The 27,554-nt window shown below is 41.1% G+C and overlaps 1 protein-coding gene across 1 annotated transcript; it reads right to left on the bottom strand.

Annotated features, from left to right (window-relative positions):
* Nucleotides 1–27,554, bottom strand: LOC307235062 (SR-related and CTD-associated factor 4-like). Its single transcript, XM_080007027.1, has 18 exons — nt 27,420–27,554; nt 25,232–25,315; nt 24,902–24,946; nt 24,637–24,798; nt 24,435–24,552; nt 23,550–23,683; nt 23,290–23,439; nt 23,083–23,156; nt 22,658–22,754; nt 22,198–22,281; nt 21,582–21,667; nt 20,968–21,158; nt 18,334–18,434; nt 15,990–16,103; nt 15,684–15,840; nt 15,442–15,539; nt 1,870–2,005; nt 1–1,248 (listed from the first exon to the last, which is right to left on the bottom strand). The coding sequence occupies exons 1-18, from the start codon at nt 27,447–27,449 to the stop codon at nt 812–814; spliced, it is 2,298 nt and encodes a 765-aa protein (XP_079863153.1). The 5' UTR covers nt 27,450–27,554; the 3' UTR covers nt 1–811.

The following is a 27,554-nucleotide window of genomic DNA, read 5'->3' as shown; positions in this document are numbered from 1 at the left end:
TCTTTTAATCCATATGTAGGTCAATGACAACACGTCTAAATTAGATGACAAGCAGACACCTCCATCGAAGCCACCACCGAGATGGAAATGAAGGTTGATGATGAACAGTCATCATCGAGGAGGCGGCTCAGCCTCAGGGAACAGCGCGCACTGCGTCCTTATTGCTGGTTGTAAAAATGTAGAAATGCACAATCGAGACTGGATTCAAAGCGACCAGGGAGCTCAACACGTTAATGAACATTTCTCTTTTTGTCCTTCATGATTCTGCTGTTTCCATGTCACCACAGGCTTGTTCCACCCTCTGCTGGCGGGACACGAAACATCCTAACCCCCATTTGTTGTTCTAGCAAATATATAAAATACAACCTTCAGTGGGAAGCAAAGAAAAAAAAAATGCTGGTATAAAAGTATTTTACTAAAAAACAAAACATGTAAATACCCCAAGGTATGAAAAGATAAACGCTGACAATTTCTTTTCCATTCACAAAATTGCGCTAAAGTAATTTGACAAAGGGTACAGGCTGCCAGTTCTGTTTTCTGACCAAACTACCAAAGAATAAACGTGACATTATTTCAAATATACAAACGGATTGGTGAACAGCTACAACCATGTACAGCATTTACATAAACAGTGATAACGCCTCAGAGTGTTTAGCATTATTAAAAACAGGGACCACCTTCAAACCGCCGTTTAGCTCCTCAGTTTATTGATGGTAACATGGGGCTGGACAGTAGCAACGTGCCTGTGGATCCTCCTGCTCCGTCCGTCACTGTTTCGCAGTTTCTAACAGCGTCCACAGTGCCGCACGGCTCACCAGCGCCCCCTGTGAAAGGCAGGGAACCCGGGACGCATGTTTCTGAAAAGCCGCGCGTCCCCGTCGGGGCCCATGGGGTGTCGCATGGGGTAGGGGGGCCCCCGCGGAGGGAAGGGCAAGGGCATCCTGAAGCGGTCCGGGGAGAACATGGGCCCGCCGGGCATCATCTGGGGGTGCATGGGGGGCGGCATGTTGGGCCCCGGCAGGAAGGGAGGCAGGTGGGGGCCGGGCATGACGGGAGGGTGCTGCAGGGGCGGCATGCCGGAGCGGGGGCCCGGTAAGACCACGGGGCCCCCCAGGCGCATTCCGTGCGGCCCCGGGGGTCCCAGCGGGGGGTCGGAGCCCGCGTCCGGGGGGCCGCCGCTGTGCCCTTGAGCCTCTTTGGAGGAATCCTCTGGAGGCTTCGCCGTTGCTACCGCTGGAGGAGAAAAGCCTGGAAACCAAAGCAGGAGAAATGTTTCTAAAAAGCTTGAAGCTCAAAGGAAAACTGCTGATTCTTCACCGCAGCCTTGTTTTTTTTTCGATTACTGGAATCAATCGGAAGGATCGGCATCGGAAAACTTTAAATTGAGCCGGGATTGAGAGAATAGCTTCAGCTGACATTCAGCGAAGAAGACGCCTCTTTGAACCAGGTGTTGGAGCCCAGCGCGGCAGTCGACTGAACCTGGATCAACTGACGTGATCAAGGTTAAATATTCTGACGTCGTTCACTGGGATCGACGCCCAATGAGAGAAAAACAAGGTTGTGGTTCAAAAATAAAATAGACAAAATATTTCAATCAGGCTTTTAACGACAAACTTTCAGGCACGACCATATTTGGTTTGGACAGAGAACAGGTACTAAGTGGTCGTACTGCAGATATATCTAGTAGTACTACAGTTAAAATGTCAGTTGAAATAGTACTGACAACACTGCTTTTGAAGAACGTTAATAATAAATGTACTTTTCAACCAAATCTGAGACGACCACACTGCAATGGAACGTTGCTAGGGAGTTATGATCACATGATCACATCACGTGACCCCGCCTCCTAAAGTCTGATTCCTCTCTGACCTTGTGCCAGTTTGGTGGGGTCCAGTCCCGGGGGGAAGGGTGGAGCTCCTGGGGTGATGGAGGCTTGAGGAAGCATCATGGTTCCGGGGTAAGCAGGGAGGTTTCCCACAGGCGTGGCCAGCGGACCGGGGGCGGCCTGGAAGACGCAGAGCAGAGCACAACAACATCTCTTTGATTCAGGTTGATATTAAATCAGTGACGGGGCGTTCCTCAAACAGGTGGAGTCAGATCAGTGAGGTACTCTCTGATTGGTTGTTTATTTTATTTTTTGTCAATTACAGATAAAAGCTCTGAATTCCAAGTGTTTGCGTTGCACGTTTTCCAACCTCCTGAGTTTCATGCACCAGAGTGAGCTTTCACATCTGCAGGCCCCAAGCAGGAAGCACAAGATAAAACAACTCAACAGCAATGAACAATCCAACATTAAAAAAAGGAATTCTTCTGGAAAACGACATCACTCTGAAGTCTCCGGGGGAGGATCAGTGCGTCCTGATGATGTTTTTCCTAGATGCCACCACGGTCAGTTATCTTTCGGAGCAACCGGGCGGGGGTGAAAACACGAGCCTGCTTTGGTCAGTATTTTGTTTGAAAAGGGAGGAAGGGAAGCGCTCCAGAACAGATGTTGTAAAAACGTTCTCAGAGGTTCTTTTCAGTTGTATTATTATTTGACTCCACCAGCCCCACGCACAGCTTGCAGCATTAACACATGGAACGTATAAAAGGCATCGGTCGCTGGACTTGGTTCGTCCTGTGACAAGGTGCACAGTTTTCAGCGTGTTGTACCTCGGTTTGTCTTGTGACTTAACATCTAATCTAATTACTTGCAACAATCCAACCGTGATGGAGGAATCTCTGCGTCCTTCAATGACCTCCACAACCTTAAACCATCGTGACAGTTTCATCTTCCACTGTGGAACACAGACTGAATCAGACCTTTTGTTCAACGCTGACATTAAAATGTCTAAACATTTTAAATGGGCGTGCACTAGTTGATGGAAATGGTTAAGTTGAATGTTAAAACGCACCAGACACCAGTGCTGTCGGCAAAATGTCAACTTTTACTGAACGGTGACTTGAGCTTTACTCAAAACACTGTGGTGGAGGCTGCTTCAAAACTACAACACAGCACCGACACGTCAACACGGCTCCTTCCCACTCGGAAAGCTTCATCAACGTCACTCATCGACACAAGCAGACGCTCCACGCCTGCGTCCGAGGGAAGAGACACAACGTAAAGGGTTCAGGATGGCGTCTCCACAGAGCGACGTGGACCTGACCTCCAGGGAATACAGGAAGCTGCAGCACTGAATACTACTATAAACATCCAGTCGTAGTGACGCCTGAACTACTGCTTTGTAACCGTCATGGCTGAGATGGCCACAGTAGTACTAGTAGTAGTAGACTTACTCTACTAGTATTCCTATTAAGTACAGCTCTGAAATGGACGCTAAAACTCAGTGGGAGAAAAACTACTAGAAGTACATGTTGATACTTTGGTAGGTGCATAAAGGCCTCGTTCAACAGGAAACATCCTCCATTTGATACTGTTTCTATGAGGTTAGGAGGATGCAAGGAGGGTGTGGCAGGTGGAACAACTACTCGTATCTCATACACACCTGGACAGTGAAAGTTAAAGTCTTCCATCCAACAATCTGCCCAAGTTGAAGTACTATGAGAATTATGTTTTGCAGATGCAATAAGATGGTACTTCATTGATCCACCGAAGGTGAAAATGAACCGTTGAAGATATAGTGAAGTCAAAACTATTTCCGATTGGATTTGAAATGCAGTGCAATAAAAGTATTATAGGGAAGTAAAAGTAGTAAGTTCCTAATATGGTTTTACTTGAGTACACATACCTCTAAATTGGACTGAAGCTGTTCCTCACATTGACATTGTACCAGATACAAGAAGAATGTTTTAATGTTTATAATCCTGGTGTTTCCGGGCAGTGGGATCTGCCTGGGAGGCTCCAGTTCTCCATCTTTCTCTTCATGTCCTTTTTTATTCTCTGTTAACACCATCACTACTTCAACCACAGGGACTGTACCTCCAACTGTGACACGGCGAGTAAACAATGGCACTGCACCTCATCGCTTGATGTCAACCCGTGCCTTGTCACACAGGAGCGTAAATTGAAACGTTACCAATAAAGATATAAATATGATATAAGGTCCAGGTGAAGAGATTCTTCATTGCTATTAGTTTACAGGTAGAGTAAATCTGTAAGATTTTATCGTTTAAAAAGCCCCAAATCTGATACGTTATTTCCATATCGCTTAAGAAAAAGCCATTTAATGTATTTGTGTTATGCCTGTGCAGAAGAGGCGGGGTCCGCCTTTTAAGAATGCACTGATCTTCCAAGTGCAGGAAGTGAAAGGAGCCGCTGTGAGTTTGGTGTGGTCAGTAAACTGTCGATATGAACATTCGCAAGAACAAATACAGGTTCATCTCATTGAACCACTGAGTTACATTCCTACGATCAGTTAAGCAAATTGGTCGATAAGCGAGGACCTGCGGTATTTCACAGTAAGGCAGCGTGTATATAGTGTATAGTATATAGTGGGTATATAGTGTACGGTAGATATAGCAGATATAGTGCATATGGTGTGTATATATATATATATATATATATATATATATATATATATATATATATATATATATACACACACACAGTGTACACAGTGTACAATACAGACTGGTCAGAGAGCTGGTCCTAAATATGAAGATTAGTTAAACAGGTAGGTTGTTAAGTGAGGAGTACCTGTATATAAACAGCCCCACCACCTCGTAACCAAGAACAAGGAAAAACAAATCAATAATCAGAAGGAAAACCCATAAGAGAAGGCTTTGACCGTCTTAGAGTGACGAGGGGGATAAACCCAGATGTTGGAAGAAAATGTTGCAGTTTTAAATGGAAATGTAGTGCAACCACCCATGGATTACCACTTTAATTATCCCTGGGATTTATCTGTGAAGGGAACCTTGACCTCTGTGCCTGAAACCATTGAAATAAACTTGTAACACCAGTTGTCAACCTCACTGTCAACGACTGTCAGCACACACACATTTTTTCTTATTAATAACTATTATGTGTTTCCAGGCCAACGGTCCACAAGGTGTTAACTCCTCTCGTCGTTTCCCAAACCTGACAGAAGGACTTTGTAGTTGTCACAAGTGTAACAGGTGTCTTGCAAACATTGATAAAACGTATGTTTCAAGGCCATTTGAAATGAAATGGAAAATTGTATAGTAGCTGGGATACAATACTAAAATGATACGAATGAAACTGCAACTTAAGCAAAATTAAATTAAATGTATTTTGGTACCAAACCCTTCAACGCTTGTTCAAGGCTGCAGTGAGAAGCAATAAATGAACAGCTACATATTTTAAATAAAATAAGGCTTAAAATGGTCATTGCATTGAGGTGAATAATGTATAAATCGCTCAACTTAAATTTCAAGAATTGGATGAACAAGCATTCAATTGTGCTCATCAATTTTGAATTTTTAACTTCTTTAAATGAGCCAAGTTGATGACTAGGATAATAGTCGTGTAAACCCAGACAGTTCACTGACCCCACACACAAATACAATTATTAACAGGCTGAGGAAACCCCATTCCTGTAAAAGTCCTCTATATTCTAGCACTATATTCTCTCCTTCAGGATTTAAGTAATTGATATTAAATATGACAACATATGAAACATCTGTAACTCATACTTGGTTGGAAAGACACATTCCAACCTAATGCACTAACCTGCTCTGGTTGGCTCTTATAGTCATGTCTCAAAGAGAGTTTGGCTCGTGTGAAAAGCCCTTGTAGTAAAACGCACATGTATAGTGGTAGATATTGTAATGTAATGCTTTGAATTGCAGTGATGTTAAAGTGTGTGTGTGTGTGTGTGTGTGTGTGTGTGTGTGTGTGTATGTATATAGAAAGTGTGTGTGTGTATGTAGAGAGAGAGAGTGGAATGGAATTACTTAAGTTCTTCACTTTCATAGATGCTGCCTGGTCTTTGTATAGCTGCAGCGATGAAACGCAGGTTAAGTCATAGAACCATACGATCAGTCAAATGAAAGTAAACAACCCATGTATTAACAGGCAAGACACATTTCCATGTTTGTAGAAACCCCTGAGGGGGGTTTATTGGAATGAATGTGACCTGACATTTCCTTTAATGTCTGCCTGTATATGTACATAAAGATCAGCAGTTTATTCAGGATGTTTGGCTTCCAGCATAATTTTACCGATTTACCTAAAAGAAAATCTTCTGAGACACTTTACTAGAAATAGACTCTGGGCACGTCAACGGAACCACTTTCTACAAAGTCCTATAAAGTTAATCACAGAATGGATAATTATTCGTCAGACTACTGTAAAGCGGAATGAACTGATAAACATGTATTTTTGTTATCTGCAATGCTCAGTGTGGAGCAAACATTAGCATGTACAAGCTGCTTTTAAGTGCTTTATCAGTAACAAAAGTAGTGTAGCTCGAGGCGTGCCTTCCAAATCAGCTTTAGGATTTGTGCAGACATGCAGGGGGAGACTATTTTTACAAAATGCAGTAGGAAAATGTAGGGTTCCAAGTATAAATTGATAGTTTTTGTTCAGTTTTTTTTTTTTTTTTTAAATGAGCGGCCTACTGGTGGGATTTACTGCATGCACATCGAAAATGAACACTAGTTTATATGTGGAATAGGATCTGTGATGCCCTGGAAGCAGCGACGGGGAACCGTTCTTACCCTGACGTGTGGTTCCATCAGCAGAGCACAGGACGCCTGTTCCTCCGACCTCCCCGCGGGGGCGTCCCACCGAGTTAACCTGGAGCGCCGGGGGGGCTGGCTCTGCATCTCAGATTAGGAGCCGCAACACTGCAGGATACCAACTCAGTGCATAGGAACCATCTGCTTTTTTTTATAGTGTGAAAGAAAATCCACAATACGGCTGTGGGCATTTTCCTGTGTTCAAACCCACTCGTGTTATGGGAGGAGGGTTGGGCTACAGGTGCATGTATTTCTGGAGCTGGTTGACGATGCCGAAATACTCAAGTTCAGGTCCGTGTCAACGTGCACGAGCCGGCCATTACCTTTCAACGGCAGGAGAGATCCTCATTATCGTAGCGAGGTAAAAATCCAACCTTGATATTTCCCGTTAACACTCACCTTGGTGAGGCCTCGTGAGACTGATGTTCTCTATAGTGGATCTACACATCACTGTGGTATTCCAGGTCAGCAAAACACAATATTCATTGTTTTCCTTGCAAAAAACAAAAAAGGTTTCTTTCAGTTAAAGTTCAGGTTGGTCTTATGATCGAGGTCAGATAACTGTATATACACTGACCCAAACTAAAGGATAAAGAGTCAGACATTGAACGTTTTACTCTGACATCAGCAATAAGTTTGCCATTCCTTGCATAACCGTTCTGGAAGGAAGGGGGGGACAACTTACATGTCCCTTCAAGTTTTCTTCCGTTTCCCCTCTGGGTTTGAGTTTCTTCAGTTCTTGCTCATCTGAGAGCGTTGGGTTTGGGAGTCATTGGAATGTAGCTCAGTAAACTCTTTAGGACTGTACCATGGTCAAGAGATTTAAAATGTATTGACTTAATTAACTGAAAAGTATCAGAATACAATGAAGCCTCCACGTCATATTCCATGTTTTGACATTTCTTTCCTTCAACAGTGTAAGGTAATGGCAACTCACCCGTTCCTACATCATTGTTCTTTCGATATTATTTCACAACCATTAACTTGTTCATCTCAAAACCTTTAAACATGTAGGTACATTTGTTGTGTGTCATAAGCCCGAGCTCAAAAGAGATGTATTTTCTGGGGAAATGTGTACTTTAGGGAACTATAGCTTAGAAAAACACATCTTAGACCCGACTATTGTGACGTAGCGTGGCTAATAGTTTTGACCTCCATTCTGCAGTACTTCTTTAGTAAAGCCCCTTTCACACAGTTCCTGGCAACGGATGTATAATCTGAATGTTTTTTTTTTTGTTTTTGTTTTTTTTCCTGGCTCTAAGGATCAGTGTCCCCGCTACGCACTGTTTTGTTTCATTCAATGACATTAAATACATCTACAATAAAAACACACTTATGTAGTTTTGTTTGAGGAACGGGGAGAGAGGACGCACAGCGGACCACGCAGTGGTCAGCAGAGCGGATCTCGAGAAGATGGCGGAATTTTATTTTTAATGGAAAGGTTAAAAAAAACAAAACTGGGAGGACAGCAGGAAAGAAGGTTTAAATACGGGAGACTCCCGGGAAAAACGTGAGGGCTGACAGCTACGGACAGAGCCCCGTCCACGGACGTAGAACCCCTAACCCAATGTTATTAAATCAGTGTGATCATTTTCAACCTGTCCTACACCCTCTACCTCCGGAGAAGGAACGTTCTCCACCGGTTCGCTCTCTTCCTGTCCGCTCGCTCCCTCTCTGGCTCCGTGCTCCGGTGCAGCCAGCGGGCAAGCGAAGTGCTCGTGCCCAATGTCTCCGCACTGCACCCCGAACTGTAAAAGACACGTCTAGCGTCCAGAGACTGGACGTGTTTCACTTCTCCATCTTCCCAGCCGAGCACCACGGTTCGGACTCGCCCTTTGTCTGAATGTTCTTTTTGCTTCCCAAAATAAAACTTCCCACTTTTGAATTATTTGCACAAAATATTTGTAAAAACCTGTTATTTGTGTTTTGCTGATACCGTATTCAGATACGTGCTTGTTCTGGCAATGTTTCTGCTTCCATTCACAATACAGTCGTATTCGCATTTTCCTGGAAATGTTACTAGGTCTTGAGGTGGGAAATTGCCGGAACAGATTTCCCGGAAAACATATAACCCCATACAGGAACGGTTCCGGAAGATTGCTGGGAAAGACTGCATGTGAGAAAGGAGCTTAAGAAAGTAACACTCCCTTTTATTCTAAATGGAATCAGTTCTGCACATAGAACAGAACCTGGAAGACATCCCCATCTCCTAAAACATTTACATTCCCCAACCCATAGACCCGTGACCCATTTTTTCTTATTGTACTGTGAAAGCCGTCGTGAGAGATATACAACTAAGAGGCTCCATGCACATGGGATTTCTAGGAAACATCTAGTAATACATAGAACTTGCAGTGTGCAATCCAGCAGGAATGCTGCAAAAAAAGACAAACTGAGGTTCATACCACTATCTCAAACACATTCTAATTGATACATGCCCGACACCTGTCTCAGCAGACCACCTTAAAAGAGGGTCAGAAATGAAGCGCGTTTTGATAAAATCCTCATCAACCAGAACCCCCTACATGATTATAATCATGTGTAAACTCCATCCTTGTGCTTCAACTACAAAACTACATTTACTGAGAGAAAAATGACATCAATATCGCAGGGTTTGGGGGACAGGAACTCACTTGAGGCTCAATTTGTATTTAAACCACATTGTGGGGAGGATTATAGCGAGACTGGATACATTGATTGGAGCAAAGAACAACTTGTGCGGTCATTTCTGCTTTTTGATGAAGCAAAAGCATCTGTGCTGCGGACATATTCGATGTCAATTTGAATAGTGTAGAACAAGGATTGCTAAGTGGGATCATCTTGTTCTCCTTAGACGCAAGTTTGAGACAACAGAATGCAGACAGACCTAAGGTTGCAGAAAGACTTATATCAAAGCAATATTCATGTACTTGCGGGGACATGAGGGAAATCTGTGTTTCTGTACATTTTGAAGGCAGACAGAAGCAAAACATTTTCCTTAAACGTAAGTTTAATGACGACTATATTAGTTTGGATTAGTTTAGACATAAGAAATCTCTTCAAGTCCAGATTTTGTTAAAGCAACTATAAACACAGGAGTACACACTGTTGGCCCGGGACCTTGAACGTCTCGGAATGCCTTTTATTTTGTTTTTTTTACGAAACATATGAAATGAGGTATTATAACTAATATAATTTATTTATTAAAATAGAAGTATTGGGAAAGAAGCACGTTTTTTGTTTTTTGGTTTTTTTTTAACATATCACGTCCAATTTGAACATCGCCAAATCTGACTTTTCTTTGTTGGGAGTTGACAGTGTAGAACAGTGATTTTCAACCTTTTTCCAGATGGAGGACCCTCAACTTGATTCACATCAAGCCACAAATCCCAATATTTAGTCTGCAGGACCCTACTCTGAAAAGATTTTTATTGTTAGTTTATTATTTAGTGACTATACGCTAGTTAGGGAGATAACCGTGACTTTGTCCAATAATGACTGTCTCCAACGTCTCATAAATTAAATAACAGTGAAGTTTCACTGCATATTATTTTGCTGGGGACCTCCTGGAACCGCTTGAAGGACCACCGGGGTCGCCCAGACCACATGTTGAGAACCACCAGTGCAGAGCCTATATCTTCTGTTATCACAGAATCTTTTTTCCATGTAAATAATGGATGAATTTGAGTGTCACTTCAACGCAAACAGTCGCCAGTATTACAATACAAAAGATGTGAAGCCAGAAGAGACCATCGAACACAATGCGGCCAAGCACCAACAGCGATTAAGTTAACGTCTCAAACTCTAAACATCAATACACTTTGAAATATCAATCAAAATTTAATGTTTTGATGCAACACAATATTTAAACCCTTGTCACGTTAGGTTAGCGCACAATATATTGGTCATTCACAACTATAGTTTACTCAAAATATAGTTGTAATTTTTCCGATGACAGAAACAAAAAATGACAACCACAAATGTTGCCCTTTATTTATTTGTCATAGTGTAAATATGTGGCATGGCTGTAGCTGTCAGTAATGGAATGGAAGATTTTATCTTCAAAGTAACATTCTGAATGACAGACTGAAAATGACAAAGTCTTGATTTTGAAACTGAGCTTTATGGATGTTAATTTCTCTCATTTATGTTTGACAGCTGCCAAAAGTCAAGTTATCTGTAATAGTTCTCTGAATGGAAACAGAACTGATTTAGACCCACTGTCTGAGACTACCAGGTTCTCCCATTCCTCTGGCTAAATTGATATGTTGATGAGGGACTGGCGAGATCACAAGTCCGTCTCTAAGATGATATTTGTTTAAATATTTCATTCGAGGAATACAGCTCAACTGATGAACATTTGATTTTGTGTTGGGACAGTTTAGTCACAACAATGGCACCGATATTTTCGTCCATAGATGCAATACAAGCAATGTGATAATTCTTCTTCCAACAAATACCCAATAGTTCCGCAACGTCAAACATGTGCAGCTGCAGCACTGGCTCGCTGTGCTGTAGTCTTACCTTGTCTCCAACTTAAGAGACGCGTCCTCCAATGCGACCCAGAATCCATCCAGCCGCCACTGGTCAGACACTCACTTCCAGGTGAGTTTCCATACGAGACCGGTTTATTCTGAGGCTTTTGTTCTTCCCCTCCTATTAATACTGCATTCTTGTAGTCTTTGTACTGTGTTTAGCATTTTCTAATTCCCACGGTTCACACAATCGCAACCTGTTGCACAGCTAGCCATCCTGGAAGTTAACCACTCCATCGAGTTCCTTCTCAGGACCCTTCTTTTACCTTTTGGGGGTTTTTCTCTTGCCCATTTGAAGGATTATGGTCGGTCGGGGATGGACAAGTACAAATAATGACCCAATAACCCATGTACTTTGAGATTGTACCTGTCATAAAAGGGCTACATAAATTCACTTTATTTACGCAGTCTTCCTTACTGGGGTTGTGGATAGTCTATTTGGGGTGGTGTTAGTTCTTTTAGTACTCTTGGATCTGTAACTGTTAATTGAGCTTCAGCTTATACCATTATTTTTTTAAGCTCATAAAATGCTTGTTTCAAATTGATTTATTTGAAATCTTTAAGAGTTTGAAGGGTAAATTGTTATTTGACATGCATGCCATGGGTGATAAAAAAAATAACAAAACAAAAAAAAAAACGAATGCAATTGTTGAAATATTTTAACCAGAAGACCAATATTGCATAAAACAGCTTGAAGACCAAATTACTAAAATGACTTGACAGTTTGTAAGCATCGCAGAGACAGCATGGAAGGACAAAGATATTCATTTTCACATGTAGTACCACAGTAACTATAAAAGGGGGTGCATTTCTTTAATTGGCACTTTATTAGAATAGTTAGGACCGCACAGTGCAAGAATACCGAAAGGAATCGCAAATCTTTGTCTGTATAGTATTAGGAGAAACATCTAAGAGCCCATTTTTAATTGTGGCACAGTGGATAAAAGTGCAAAGATTAGTATTGGGTGCTTATTATGGATCCAGCAAATCATAAGAAACGCAGTGGATACAAAAGATCTGAATCAGGAAGTAACAACACTAAGACAACATTCAACAAACTGACACGATTGGTATACAAACAAACTAAGCAGCTATAGGGTGTTCTAGACCAGATCACTAATGCTTGAAAAGAACAAGTTTGTTTATTAGCTGCTTTTCCACCAAAGTAAGGGAACTAAATGAGGAACCATTTAGGCCCTGAACCCTCTGAAACGGGAACCAAATCAGGAGGTGGTTACGCCAAATGTGCAACTTTTACATTTGATTCGTGTTTTCGGGAGAGAAAACAATAAATAATAATCAAAAACACAGAGAATATAAGAGTACAAGCAGCAGCAGTCATTGTTAAATCAACTGTTTACTGGTATTAGAAAAATGGCGGTCGTGTAATTTTCCAATTCTCACGAAGCTTGCGTTTGGCCAATCAAGATTGTTCTGTACGACCAACTCCGCCCCAATGATTTCCGTTACCCCAAAAAGTACCACCTCACATCCAGGGAGGGATTTTTTTGAGACCAGAGATAATCCAAGTGGAACCAGTTTTTCAGAACTACGTTCCTGTGGAACTAAGTAACTTGGTCCTTTGTCCAGATGAAAAAGTTCCCAGCACCGAGAACCAAGTTCCTGTTTCCTGAAATGTTACTCTGGTGGAAAGCGGTTCCATAACCTTTTATCTATAAAATCTGCTACGACTTCCTGGTGGTATTTGCATTGAAGATAAGAGCGAGAGACAACAGCAGCTATTTGTAAGTATACTAATAAGGGGATGTAATTTACCTTTAAAGATATTCATGCCGTAAACAGATTTGAGGATAATCCGACCCCACCCCAATGGTTGAAAACTCCTCCTAATGCATTTCAACTGAGGAGTGACATCAGACCAGTCTTTGATAGCCTCGTTGATACTCAGCTCTTCCAGCTTTCTTACTTTAACCGCACTATTCACATCTCAAAATGAGAAATATTTATAGCACACCCACTGAATCATACTACCTGAGGTTTGGATAAAGGGGCTTCTACTGTAATTGGATTAGTGCTTTTTATATTTGTGTAATTTGCATTTGTTTTACTGGTTGTCAACAGTTTGTCAACATTAACCAGTAACCAGGATGTAAATGAAGCAAAACAAATAACCTGATAGGACCCGCTTCAAAGGTTGGGATTTGGATAACTTTATGCATAGCTAGTAAAACAGAACTCACATTGATTTGAGATTGATAAAAAACTGTTAACATCTTACAATTGGAAGAGAATTGTAAAATATGAGGAAAAAATAAAAATAAATAAAATAAAAAAGTTATATTCCCTATTCAATCGTTCTTTGGTAGAAAATGCCCAGATTTCAATACAGCATTATTCCTTTAATGCTTTGCCATCCAAATGATTTCTCAATAATTATGCATGGATCTACACAGAGCAGTCTACAACGTGCTAGTTTACCCACTGTGTCACACTTTGGCTCAAATAAAACGACAAACTCCACTGATTTAGTTGACCATACAAGTACATATCGAATAGGGATGCACCGATTTATTGGCTGTACATCGGTATCGGCCGATATTCGTCTTGTTGACTGCCATTTGCCTATCGGCAAATATGATGACAAGACATTCAGCGATAGCAGTGTTTATCCAGTGGTTCCCACATGTGGGAGCTGACGGTCGTTTAGGTGGTAGTTGAAACAGCTGGTTACTCATGTATATTGCGCTCTTCTTAAAAAAAATACTTCCACATAACTCGGGTGTAAAAAAAGAACAAAAATGTTTATTCCAAGTTCCACAGGTAACAAATTATGTCCACAACGAAATCTTATTCAACAAGTGCAAATCCAAAGTTAAGTTATTCCTTAAATCAGACAACTATGTTGCTCCACCTCTAAAACACTGCAGACCCCCCGGCCCATTAAAGCAACACTATATAACCGTTTAACCCTGAAATAACAGGTTCAAAATCATTTTGATGGTACACCGACTTGTTATATGGAGAATGGTGCGTCTTTCATTCCCAAACGGCTGTTCTTGCACTATGTAACTTTGGTGTTCGGGTACCGCGGGTTACGCTTTACGGAATGACTTCACTTGCTTGATGTTTGGCTCTGGTAATTATATAAAATGAAATAAAATAAATAAATAAATAAATAATAAAATACCATGGTAGATTATAAACTTGCCGCTCAAAATGTCCGGTACTAATGCTAATACAAAACGTAGCCGTCCACGTCCGTGACTTGGTGGATGAGACGGGCCAGTGGAGCACCCAGCGCATGCCGGCCCTCATTTTCGTTGATCCACGGGGTTTGTTTTGCCCCTGCGAGCTGATCTGCCAGGCACATATGATACCTACACCGGATTTTAGCACAACAGCTAAAGGCTTAAACCCTGTTAGTGTGTGCGTGAGGAGGTACGGCGTGACAGGGAGGACAAAAGGGTAAAATCACAGCTTGGACTACAGAAACTGTTGAGGGACAAAAAAGGGTAAAAGTGCAATGATTTTGTCTTTGAATAACGAGCCAAAGGAAGGACTTAAAAAAAAAAAAAAAAAAAACAGACTTCCTCAGCTTGTCTATTGTAAACGTCATTACCAAAACAGTTTTTAACCCGCCTCATCTATGTAAATAGAATTTCTATGTACAATGTGAATGTAAACACTTGAATGTAAAAATAACGTGGTAATAATGTCTAAGGTGCTTTGGCTCCTACACCACACAGGCTTTACTTGAACGGGCAGCGCAGGTATATTAACGGTGACCAAAGTATATTTGTGACCCATTTCAGTATTTTTTTTATCCATTCGAGAGAGCGACTCTCTCCGCAATCAATTTTAGAAGACGCGGACACGGCTGTCTGCAGCACTCCAAGCAGGAAGTGATGCTGAGTTCGGGGGTACTCTGAAAACATCGCTATCGACATCGGCCAATTATTTTATTTTGAACATCGGTATCAGCCAAGAATTTCCCAATCGGTGCATCCCTATTACCAAACCAAACTTTCTTGGCGTGACTCTCCTTTCAATTACCTACACAACAAAAGATTTGAAAGCCTAATTGCTGGATTCAATGCAAAAAATAAAAAAGACCTTTCTAGCCAGTGTACTCATTGTATTATATAGATAGTTGAAATCCAACCATCTATGATTTATCTATAATATATCAATTTACAAATCGAAACTGGCATTTGAAAATTTGTCAAAAACAAGGATTAGACTACTGGAAACTCCCTCAAAAATAAAGCCATTAACATCATAAGAAACAGAAGACCAAGACAAATTTCAAATGTGTTATTATTACCTGAACTGGAGAGGTGACTGGTCCATCATCCTGAACATTCTCCAAGGATCCATTTACAGCCGTGGGTTTATTTAGGTCCTTCAGTGCCTCTTTCCACTCTGTGTACAAAAGACACTATGGTGGTCAGGAGAATTGCAGCCATTTACAAACCTCAAATGAAAATCTCCGTGAGTAGGATCAGTAACATTTTCCTATGATGCCCAACTTTTTACATACATTACGAGTGAATGTCCGATGTTTACCTGGATTCAGAGAGTCCACGTCCAGCACGCCTCCTTCCCGGTAGTCCTCCATCTCTTCCACCTTGACCTTGTTCCACGGGATGTAGGTGACGCCACGTTCCACATCCCAGTATTTCTTGTGCGCCGATTTTATCCCTTTGTTCAAAGCCCAAGCAATCTAGGCAAGAAATTGACATTGAACAATTACCCACCACCCAAAACACAGTACTCTGTACTCTGTGAAACAGATTCAACATTAAATGGTGGGAAACATGTAGAAATAGTTTCACATGCTTTGCCATTTCTTTCTTTAGAGTTCAGATGTACCTTAATAGGTTTCTGGTTGACTTTAAATAAGCCATTGCTGAGCTTGTTCAGGGCTGTGTAGGCATCTTGTCTGTGAACCATGACGATGTAGGCGCAGCCCCTGGGAGGAATCATCTGCACGACCAGAGAGAGCACAGCGTTCATACAGATAAAACCATGTGGGCACCTTTGAAGCACCTTCAAAGTCCCTTATGTTGCAAGATTGTAATTTTTTCCTGCACCACCAGTATGACGCATGATGACATTTTTGCCTGACCTGCTCTCTTTACTGTGTTTGACCTACTAGCTACAAGAACTGGGAATTGGGCAGGATGTCATGAATTCAATTTCAATATAAAAAGTGTCAATTATATTGAATATTCCCGATATAATTACTTATCAAAATATTGATATTTCACAAATTTTCGAAATGCTAACAATATTTCAGTGAGAACCAACACAGAAATATAATATTTCAATTCATTTGTGACTGTGGTGGTATTTAATTCAATCAGACTATCAAAATCACAATTTTGAAATAAACCTGGACTTACTGGTTAGCCACAAACTTTCCACAGATTGCAGATATTCAGTTTCACAGTGATAACTGTTCCTTAAAACAACATACAGTATATAACAAATAAAAAATGAGACCTTGTCACCTTTCAATTCATTGACCAGCATGGAATGTAAAGCAGTCTTCAGGGAAACGTAAGACTGAATGTGAAGCAATACATGTTGTAGTCACTGCGTTATAAGCCGCCCCATCGCAGCCCGATGAACAACAAAAATATCGGACAGTCGAGAGTACTGGTCGGCCGAACAATCAGGCTGATATGTCATTTCAAGTACATAGGCATTGACCGACGCCTGCGCTCACGAGGACAACAAACAAAAAATGTCTGCAGACTGCAGATTTTTCTATACAGAGCAATTCAGAATAATTGAAACTGTTTCAATACTCATTTTCCGCATGATCGATATACCGGTAGCAGCTGCTTTCTCTCTCTTCTCTCAAGACAGCGTCAGGGAGTTGACACACTGCTGCAGTGCCCACATAGCCCTGCCTCTCTCACTGCTCTTCTTGTCACTCGTTGACAAAGAAAACAGCAGGAGTGCCGTTTAGATATACATCGCATTTGAGGCAAAACGTAAAGCTAACAGAGATTTGGACAGCGGTGCGCTGTGTGTGCGCGTCGCAGGTTCCCATGTAGGTTTTCCTGTGTTTCATAATTGTACGAAACTATTTTTCAAAATATTAAAAACAACTGAGTTAAGGGACGGTCCCGTTCTGTCCCCTTACACAAGGAAAGAAAAAATAAAATTTAAAAAACATGTGTCCCCAGCCGCATCAAGCACTTAGTAAAAACTGGATGTTTTTAAGTGAAAACTTTACTCGTAAATTATAAATCCTGCACTTCTGTAACAGGGAGACTCTAGTTCCTAAACCAGACAGAAATATGACGCTGTTCATAATTATTATTATTATTTTTTTTTTTATCTTTTAAAATGTATTAATTAAAATACATTTTTCCTTTCATATCCTTTTTTTTTAAATAGAACGTTTCCTTTTTTGATTACCTGTGAAGTAGGGATTCAACTAGGAACTTCCTTAATTGATAGTTGTTAACCTCAACAAACAATCGATTAATTGATAACATAAAAGCTGGTGGTGGCCTCTTGGCACACACAACGTTGCGTACCTCCAGCATTTTGTGATAAGGCGCGAGCGGCACGAGTAGCGCTTCTCCTCATTCCATATTTCAAAATGGAGAAGTTTGATGTAAGACTCGTTGAGCCGGTTCGCTCATACAAGAATATTCATGACCCATCCTGACGCAAGTCAAATATTACAACTTTTTGCCATCGTCCACGACAGAATGAGCCAGATGTTTCGTCCCACATCAAGTCTGGTGTAAATATGGACAGCGAGAGGTTAATAAAATTATTAACTAGTGAACAGCTGTCTCAAACCTGGTGAAGAAACAACAGATCCCTGCGTACCTAGTTATCTCTGAAGAGTGATGTCTGTACTAAGCTGCCTATTTACCGGTTGACTGATTTGTCTCTGTTTTTTGGCTATGTTTTTTTTTTTTTTTGCAGCCCACCCATTAATGATAACGGAAGGGTAAACAATTTCTGTTTCCTTAGAAGAGGATTTTTATTTATCAAATAAAATGGCATTTATAATTTACTTGCACATTATAGAACTAAAAAAACACTTTGCTGATGTCTAGAAACATTTCCTGCACATTTGTGCCCTTGAAAATCAAGCTTATAACTTTTTGCAAACTCCAAACACTTTCATTTGGAGTTCAACAGGCATGCCGGTTATATAAAACTATCTACCATTTAGTTAACTTACATTGATGGACTCGATTTGGCCAAACTCCTCCAGAAGTGACATCACATCAGGCTGCTGGGTCCGTTTGTCAAGCTGCCCCACCCACAGAGTCGTGCTGCAAACTAGAGGTAAAATAACATTAGGGGGACGCGCGCGCGCACACGCACGCACGCACGCACACACACACACACGCACACACACACACTTTTTACATCTATTTGTTTTGGTCTGGTTTCTACTTGTATGATATGAACATTTTAAACCATGGGACGTTCTGCCGTGGATCAGGACAGTGGATTGCATAATGGAGGGAGTGACCTCAGGTCCACTGTGCGTCCTGTGTCTCAGAACCATAAAAAAATAATGCAAGTTTGTTTGAGATGTAATTATTTTGAGGAGCACGGCACCCAGACAGCAGTTGAGGTAAATAAAGGCCCTGCTCACTATTTTAGGAAATAGTGACTGTCAATAAATGACACTGAGTTTGATTTCACAATTTCCACCCCATCTTTATGTAAAGCAAAACCACTACTTATGTGGTTTGTGGCACAGTGCATTGCACTGTTGCTTCACAGCAAGAAGGTCCTGGGTTGATTCCCGCCTGGGGTGCTGTTGGCACTGTGCTCCACCGGCTTATCTCCCAATGAGATCTCTAAATGTATTTCTGTGTGGAGTTTGCATGTTCTCCCTGTGCTCACATGGGGTTTCCTCCATGTAACATAAGTAAGGACCCCCACCCAAAACATGCACAACATCATGGTCTGACCAGCGATGGACATATGGAACAGGGTCCCCGGGCGTCGTTGAATGCTGCCCACTGCTCCTGGCTGCCCCCCGGAGGCAGGACAAGCCAGGACGGGTCAAATGCAGAGAACCCATCTCACCTGCCACCATCCAAAAGCATGTGCATGTGTGTGTATGCATGTGTTGTCGTGTGACAATTAAAGATTCTACTTCCTCTTGCTGATGAGTTCATACATCTTTTAACGCAGAGTTCTTATTGAGTATCCTGCTAACTGTGTTCTGGGACATGTTGGTGGTTCTAACATCTTTTGCCAGTGGTTCTAACATCTTTTGCTCTCGCGTCTTAAAGTGCATCTCCACCTTAACTGATCATCTGAACCCAATATGAATTCAGTGGACCGATGGACAGCTTCATATGAATGCGTTCCAAAGACCATCGCTAGTTAAATATTAGTGTGATTTATGAGTTTATTTTTAGATTGACTGTGCAACAGGCATTCAATAATGCACAAGAACAAAACAATGGCCATTCCTCACATACTTGGAAGAAACGTGCCGTCCTCATTTTGATGATTTGGAGCCAATTTGTGCCGCAATTCTTTTTGAGTGAGAGGCAAAGTTTCAAGAACTTTTTTAATTAAGAACTACAAATTAAGAGTAATTAATTTCTGTAAACTTCTGGACTGTGGATAGATAAGGCTCTATATGACATGCATCACAATTGCAGCCATTTAAATACCAGCTCCAAGCTCACTTGCACCTACCATATTAGCCTAGCCTGCCATCTTGTGGCTGTCTAGCAGTTTATAACCTCAGACTGGTTCAGAACCATATGTAAGCAAATATGGAGATATAATATATGTAAGCAAAGATGGACAGATACATGTACCAAATATCATCGGACATCAGACTAAATTAAGGTAACTGCATCCACTAACCTCAATAGGAAAATTGAAACAATCTGATAAAAGCCTTATCAAACACGTAAGATATTAAGAGACTTTACGATATGATTAGGGCTGCCCCCTGAAAGTCAAAGTCTAGTCTAAGTCTGATCATCAGTTGGAAACCTGTTGGTCGACAGATACTTCAGGTCGAATAGCCGTTTACTTCATCAGTCAGTGTACATAACAATAACATGATAAAACAAATGCACAGGGATAATAATATTTCAACAGGGACTTATAAATAAGGGGAATCAAATACATTTTGATATGTATGAATCGTCCGCAGCCTTACAAAAACACAAACAGGGCTCTCCTCATGTCCAGACCACTGAGAGCTGTGCCCCGTTTCTACAAATAAAACAAGTGAAAACTGTGTGTTTTCAGTTGTTTTATTTGGAGAACAGGGACAGGCACGGAGAACCATGTTCAAGTCTGTGTCAAGTCTGTAGAAATTCTGAGTCAGGTACAGCCCTAATGATTATACTAATCAAATACTGCAATCTGCAAAACAATGCTCTCTTGTCAAGGATATACAAGAGCCCCTTTATGGATCTAGGGCCCCTCTATTGATAACATAATTCCTAATCTGACTTAATTTCTATACAGATGGCTTTTTGTCTGAAAAATATGGAAACAATTACACTGAATATTGGGAAGGTTCACTGTCAAAGAATACACTTTAACTTCACTAGTCACAGCTACCACTTTGGTGATGCATAATATTAAATTCTAGGATACTTCATGGCTTTTAATCTATATTTTCAGAAGGGAAAAATAGTTATTGAAATGTGGTTGCCAAGTGGTTATCGTGACTCTGCAAAATAATGGGACAACAAATCACCACAACCTGTCTCTCATTAGTTAACATTTGTTTCATGGATGTTCACAGCTGTTTGAATGCAAGAGTCTACTGATCCAGAGTGACATCTGTAAGACATCTGATATTTGTGTGGCGTGCACATACCGCTGAGCGTTTGGCTCTTAATGCTGGGAAGTCCCTTCTGTCTCCGCTCTCTGTCCCGCTCTCTTTCACTTCTATCCCGAGAACACGAGCGTGACGACCTCCAGCGTCGCTCCCGGGAGCGGGAACGAGAGCGTCGGTGCCGAGGCCTCCGCGACCTAGACGTGGACCTCGACCTTCTCCTCCTGGGAGACCTGGGAGACATGGCGAGTGGGTTATATGGTGTGCCACAACCATGGATCAGCTGTCGGTTGCCAAGACTGACAAAATGGCTGAATTTTAAAATAACTGTATAATAATGTAAAAATGATCACATATAATTATAATCCATATATAAATATCGACACTTGTTTCACTATCTTTAGAGTAAATTAATGTGACAGGAAAACATGTGGTTCATATGGTGGGAGTTTCTACACATGCAAAGGTATAGAGTGCTTGTTTGTTTTCAACATGAAGAAAGTAGTTGTCATGGCAAACAGGCCGCACAAGATGGTTGAAAAAAAAGACAATAACCAGTTGCCTGGGGCAGCTGGGAAACCATTATCGTCAGCCCCTGACTCGTACCTCCCCGTTAGAGTGTAACCCCACAACCAGCTGAACAAGCAGCCCATTACCTTGAGCCGGATCTGGACCTTGATCTCCTCCCGTAACCTTTTTGCCTGCCTTCTCTCCGTGCTGATAAATCCTCTCTTGAACCTCCCTGCCATGAAATATACAAAACAGCGCTCACTGTGTGAAGAAGCCTACATAGCTTTCAAAAGGTTAGAATAAAGATTGACTTGATTGATTGACTACTTTTTAGACATACAAAGGAATCTGGCACTGGCAATACCTGGTGAGTAGAGCTGAACGATTTGGGAAAATAATCTAATTGCGAAGACCAATATTGTGATTTAGTATGCGATTTTTTGTAAGTTCCTTATCTTTTGTATTATTCACGAAACACAAACAATTAATCATTCGCTTAGTATGACCAATAAAAAATGGATACATTTTTAAATAAACTGCTCTTTCCTGTAGGCGAGGCCTACGTGTTATGATGGAATTATATGATTTGATGCATGAATTGTTATGAATAACATCTTTATTTAAACAAAAAGTAAATTTTAATCGCAGGCTTTCTGATTTGAAAATTGTGCATTGTTAAATTGCGATGTCAGTTTGAGATTGATTAATCGTTCAGCCCTTCTGGTGACCAAGGCCTTAAACAGGAATTGTTTGGGATATTACCCTTGTCTGTGAATTGGCTTCATTCATGGAAGGGTATCTGTCTGGCATCATGTGAGGCCCACCAGGATCCGCTCCAGCATCATGCTGAATTGTATTTTTTTTTTTTAAAGAAAAAAGAAAAAAAAAAAAAAAAAAACATGATTTGACAATATTTTAATACTAGGCATAGAAAACATTTCTTCTGGCAAGTTTCAATGGTAAGTTAACTCAAAATATACAGCACTCACTGTGAAAGCAAAACACCTTTTTTTTTTTAACCTGTGTGGCAGTCGGCACAATCACTCGGGTTCACTTCCAACAATTGAAACATGTGGCTTAATGCCTCAATTATGTTTATTAACCACCAACAAGTGAAACCCTTCCTTCCTAGATCCCACCACGCATCTATACCTCAGGGAGCTACTGTCACCACCACATTCACTAAGCCCCAGGAAAGTGCACAATATGACGGTTTGTTTACCTCATTAGCAGCAAGCCCTCCCATCATGTGTGGGTGAAAACTCTCCCTGTTGGGCATCTGAACAGGAAATTGGTTGAATGTATTTCCTGGAACACCGCTGTGGTAACAAAGTCAATGAAGACAGATTGTAAGTCTAACCGGAGAAAATAACATGTGAAATAACAAAAATATTCATGAATTTAATGTTTTATTACTATGTATTGTTTATAGATACAGCTGGCCATGATCCCAAAAACCCCAACTCGGAAATGTACATTTCCTCTGCTACAGCTAAATTGAAACAAATCATTATACTAAATAAAACGAGCCAGACTTAAGACAGAGTTTTGAAACCAAATTCAAAGTGAAAACCCAATAATTTAGTTTCACCTTTCATCATAAAATACCAGGTGCCATTTTCCATGCAGAGCAGTTCATGAACTTACAGAGAATGAGCATTTCCTTCCTTATTCTTCCCATCCTCTGGCTCATCGTCATAATCAAAACGGTCAAGGAGTTTCTGAGGAACAATGAAAGAGGAATAAAAAACAAACATGGAAATGTAAATACACATTTCAAAAGTTAAATTATACAAATGTGCAGATTGTAAAAGTTTGCTTTGTCACCAAATGCCCTTTCAAAAGCTAGCTTACCTTTGCTAAAGTATTCTTTTGTTCTGTGTATGTGCCGTACGAGTTAGGCTGTGCGGCAGGCGTCGGGGGCTTAACCGGTGCACAGTTGTTCGTAACCACGGCCGCCTGCGTTCTGTCACCTTGCTGAATGTTCTGGAGCATTCTCTGCAGCTGTACAGTGGAGATGTATGGGGTGAGAAGTGGCTCCCAACTGATCATAATTGTTTCCCTGCTAGAACAGTTGCATTTCAACTTGACAGTTGTTCCATCTGGTGACTCACCTCCTGACCCTTGGAGGTCTGGAACAACTGGGCCACAGCCGCTAGAGCGTCCGGGCTGGGCAGCTGGGGCACATCGGCCACAGTGGAAGCCCTAGTGACTGGAGGCTGAGGCTCTGCTGTGGCGGCAGTTTGACCTGTTGGACACATCAACAAAGAGCTACCAACCTCAGTGTGTGGGGACGCAAAAATAAAGAACTCAAGCCTGACAAAAAAGCTCTACCGAAAGCATTGTATCCTACAATGGAAGAGAGAACCACTGGAGAACATGCCTCATTGGCATAATTTTCCACATAAAGTGTACATAAGATAATAATGTGAGGCTTCAACCAGAAACCATTGAATTCAGCCAGTTGGCTGACCAACTGTGTTGAAAGCATCCATGTGATATTTGGACCAGCAGCAGACAAGGGAAGGTCTATGAATCAGTGTATAGTTTGCCTGCAAACACTGCACCATACAAACTCAAAACACTGTTTTCCATTCTAATTAAGTATTTTTCTTCATGTTGTGTTTAGTTGAGAGCATACCAGCGCTTTTACACAACAATATGTCTCATTATTTTTGCGAATGCTTTATAGTCCATCACAGCTCTTTCTCACCTATGGATGTCAGGAATTGCTGTTTGGTTTGGTTCTGGCCTTTTTGCTAATCACTTTCTAACTTCAACAGTGAAATAATGATTTGGATACTTGCACCAAGACATTTGTGCAAGTGTGCTGTAATTGTTACTTCCTGCAAGTCGGACTGAGCACTATGGCCAAGCAATGACTTTCATTTTCTTTATATTCTTTAAATCATTGCGGGGGTGTTGGTTATACAAATGTATGCATAAAAAGTACTGGTTTGCATTTATTTTTTAATTATTAGAATAACATATCTTCTTACCTTCTAAGAAGGGGGCTGGTACCAGAGAACATTTAGCCATATCCACCAGGGGCTGAATTATCTCCATGTCAAACACACCGTTTTTCTGCCATAGGTTTAAAACGCGCAGGACTTTGCTCTGAAAAAACAAGATACCACAGTGAGACGTTTTCCTTAGTTCAGCTCCCATAAGTTAATAACAGAAAGCATACATATAGAGTACCTTATCATCCTCAGAACATAGGTAAAGATTCTGAAAAGTATCTGTGAAGTTCTTGATGAACCTTGGCCCAAAAACATCCTTGTCGACACCAAACTGATGACGTGACTGTCGGACAATGGAGTCAACCACGTACAGACCAGGAACTTTTAATTCAGGCTTGCACTGATATACAAAAAAACAAAGCAAAACAGAAATCAAAAGAAGTTCATTGTCTTGAGATGTTGAATTTCAAATTGTGTTGTGTGATGCAAATCCCACTACGTACCTTCTTAATGAACTTCTCAACTATCTGGACGACATGCTTGTAAAGCTGAGAAAGGAAAATGCATCAATGTCAGCATTTCATATTTTTGCTCATAAAAAGGGTATAGTGGTAGGGAAATTATTGAAGGAGGAGAAGATTTGTCTTCAATAAGAAAACGTTTTACTTGCCGATTATCATTACACTCAGTCTGAAGTTGTCACTTCATAATTCCTTGAAAACCATGAGAATCTTATCGGGAACCCGCTTAATAAAATAGGACCTACTTCACTAAACCAGCAATATGAATCGGGCAAAGGCATTATTGTCTTTATGAGGTTCTATTTGTTTTACCTTGATTGCTTTGATGGCCGACTTTGTTACTGACATCATCTTGGCACGGGAAATTGGAGGCTTCATCTCTATCATGGAGAACAACTGAAGGATGCAGGAAGAAGAACGCTTTTCAGTTCAATTTGTAGAACATTTGCATGAATCAACCGTATAAGATAGTGATGAATGTTATCTTGTTAGTCTGTAATCTTGTTATTATCAGGTAATATGAAAAAAAGGGATTCACTGGTTTCAACTACAGTCCTGACTAAGGCTGGGAGAACAACCAAAAAAAGATAAAACAATGCTGCAACATATTCCTCTTTGTTGCTGATACACAGCTGCTGACTTTTATCAACTTGAATCGAGGTATGAAATATTCCTAGAATTTCAATAAGACTATGAACTTGTTTCATGAGGTTTTTGTTTTTTTTGGTTTTGGTTTTTTTAATTCTGGGAGGCAGACCACACTGAGACTGCAACAAACAAATAAAGTATATTATAGATTAATGTTTAAAATCAACTCAATCTTCAATAATAGATGAACTGTCAAAGACGCTCTTGAAATGTAGTTTATTGCAGAACTGCATGTACCATAATGCCATACTCATTATAGGAAATGTGAGTTATCTGCTGATTCCCATAGACAATCATCCCAAAACATCCATCAAAGAAGAGTGCAATGTCAGAAAACTACTGAAGAAGATCATCAAGACTGTATTCACTACCAATCCAACCATAAAGTGAAAACATACAACTCTTTGGGGAAGATTTTAAGATTAGAGTCTGTCCACTGTGCAAGACGTGAGGAGTATTGAATACAGTAAAACTGATAAATAGATAGCTAATAAAGGAATTAAGTAAAATAAGAAATGTGTATGTTAACAAACCAGAATGACTTATCATTTGGAGTAAGAGCTGACTACATGGGGATGGTAGCTCAGGAGGTAGAGCTGGTGGTCTAGTGATCCAAAGGTTGCTGGTTGGATCCCAGGCTCCTCCTGCTAGCATGCTGTAGTGTCCTTGAGCAAGACACTTAACCCCTAATTGCTCCTGATGGCTGCGTCTGTCGGTCTTTGAACAATTGTAAGTCGCTTTGGATAAAAGCGTCTGATCAATGACTAAATGTAAATGTACATAATATGTAATCGACAGAGGCAATTTTCCATTGATAAATGGATAGGTGTACGGCTACAATTTCCATAGTCCAATGTCTTATGTTTCTCTTCACTAATTTACTGTGGTTTGTCATTCTGTGTTAGAAGATTAAGGATGAAGATTAATAGTTGTATTTATTTGTAATGAAGGTGCAGCACACAATGCGCGATTCAGTGGAGCCCAAATAGACTCAAAAGCAAACACTTTTATGAGTGAATTCGTGCTCTTTGGAGCATTTGGACGCCTGGACATTTGGAAAGTGAAATCCATGACATGCTGGTTCTCATCTGACAGTACAACCAGACACCAGAACAGCTTCTTGGCATCTCCCTTAGGGAGAGCTGTGCACATGACGTACCAGTACATCCATTAACCCACTGTCAATACTCGACATTTATTTTTCACTACAATATGTAGACTCATCCTGTTTGAGTTTGTACATTAATCCATTCACCAACCGCAAATAGATAGCATTTCGATATGTTTGTTCATCGGTAGCACTCGCCCTCTTAGAATGTGCCGTTTGCTCGTTGCACTCATGATAAATGATGTCGTATTGTTTACGACGCCACATGGATATTTGCGCTTCAATCTATCTTTTCTTTCTTTAAACGTAATTTTAAATTATACCGTTTGTTTGGTACGAGCTTTTGAAATCAGCCAATCCGCTTTGTTATTGGTATTTGTTTGCATACTGGGCCAGCAAAGCCTGGCCGTGCTTCTGGACCCGGGTTGTCCGGCGGGTGGGATGTGGCCAAACATGCCGCCGCTCACTCAGCTAGGCCCGGGCCGCGGATAATAACATTCTACCCATGAGATTGTCGCGTTTAGCCCCTCGCGGCTGACTTTGAGTTGAACGACAATCTAAAACACGTGTCAATTATTTCCCGAGAATAGAAAGTTGATTAACCCAACCGTGCAATGGTATGTAACATACAAAAACAACATTTCAACCCCGTCGTCAGCCGCTAGCCGCTAGCCGCTAGCCGCTAGCTAAGACTGGCGAGCCACACGAGCTACTCGGCCTGACACCACGATGAGAGAACCTTACCTCCACGTTGAAAGCGTTGACTGCGTCCATAGCTCCTCTGTGCGAAACTAAAAGCGGTGAAGGGGTGTTTCACAGTGCTCTCCGACCATGCCGCTGACTACCAGGCCGTGCCCGCTTGACCGTCGCCACTCAACT

Source organism: Zeus faber (genome assembly GCF_960531495.2).
Source record: "Zeus faber genome assembly, chromosome: 9".
NCBI lineage: Eukaryota > Metazoa > Chordata > Actinopteri > Zeiformes > Zeidae > Zeus > Zeus faber.
This window is presented reverse-complemented; position numbering and strand designations above follow the sequence as displayed.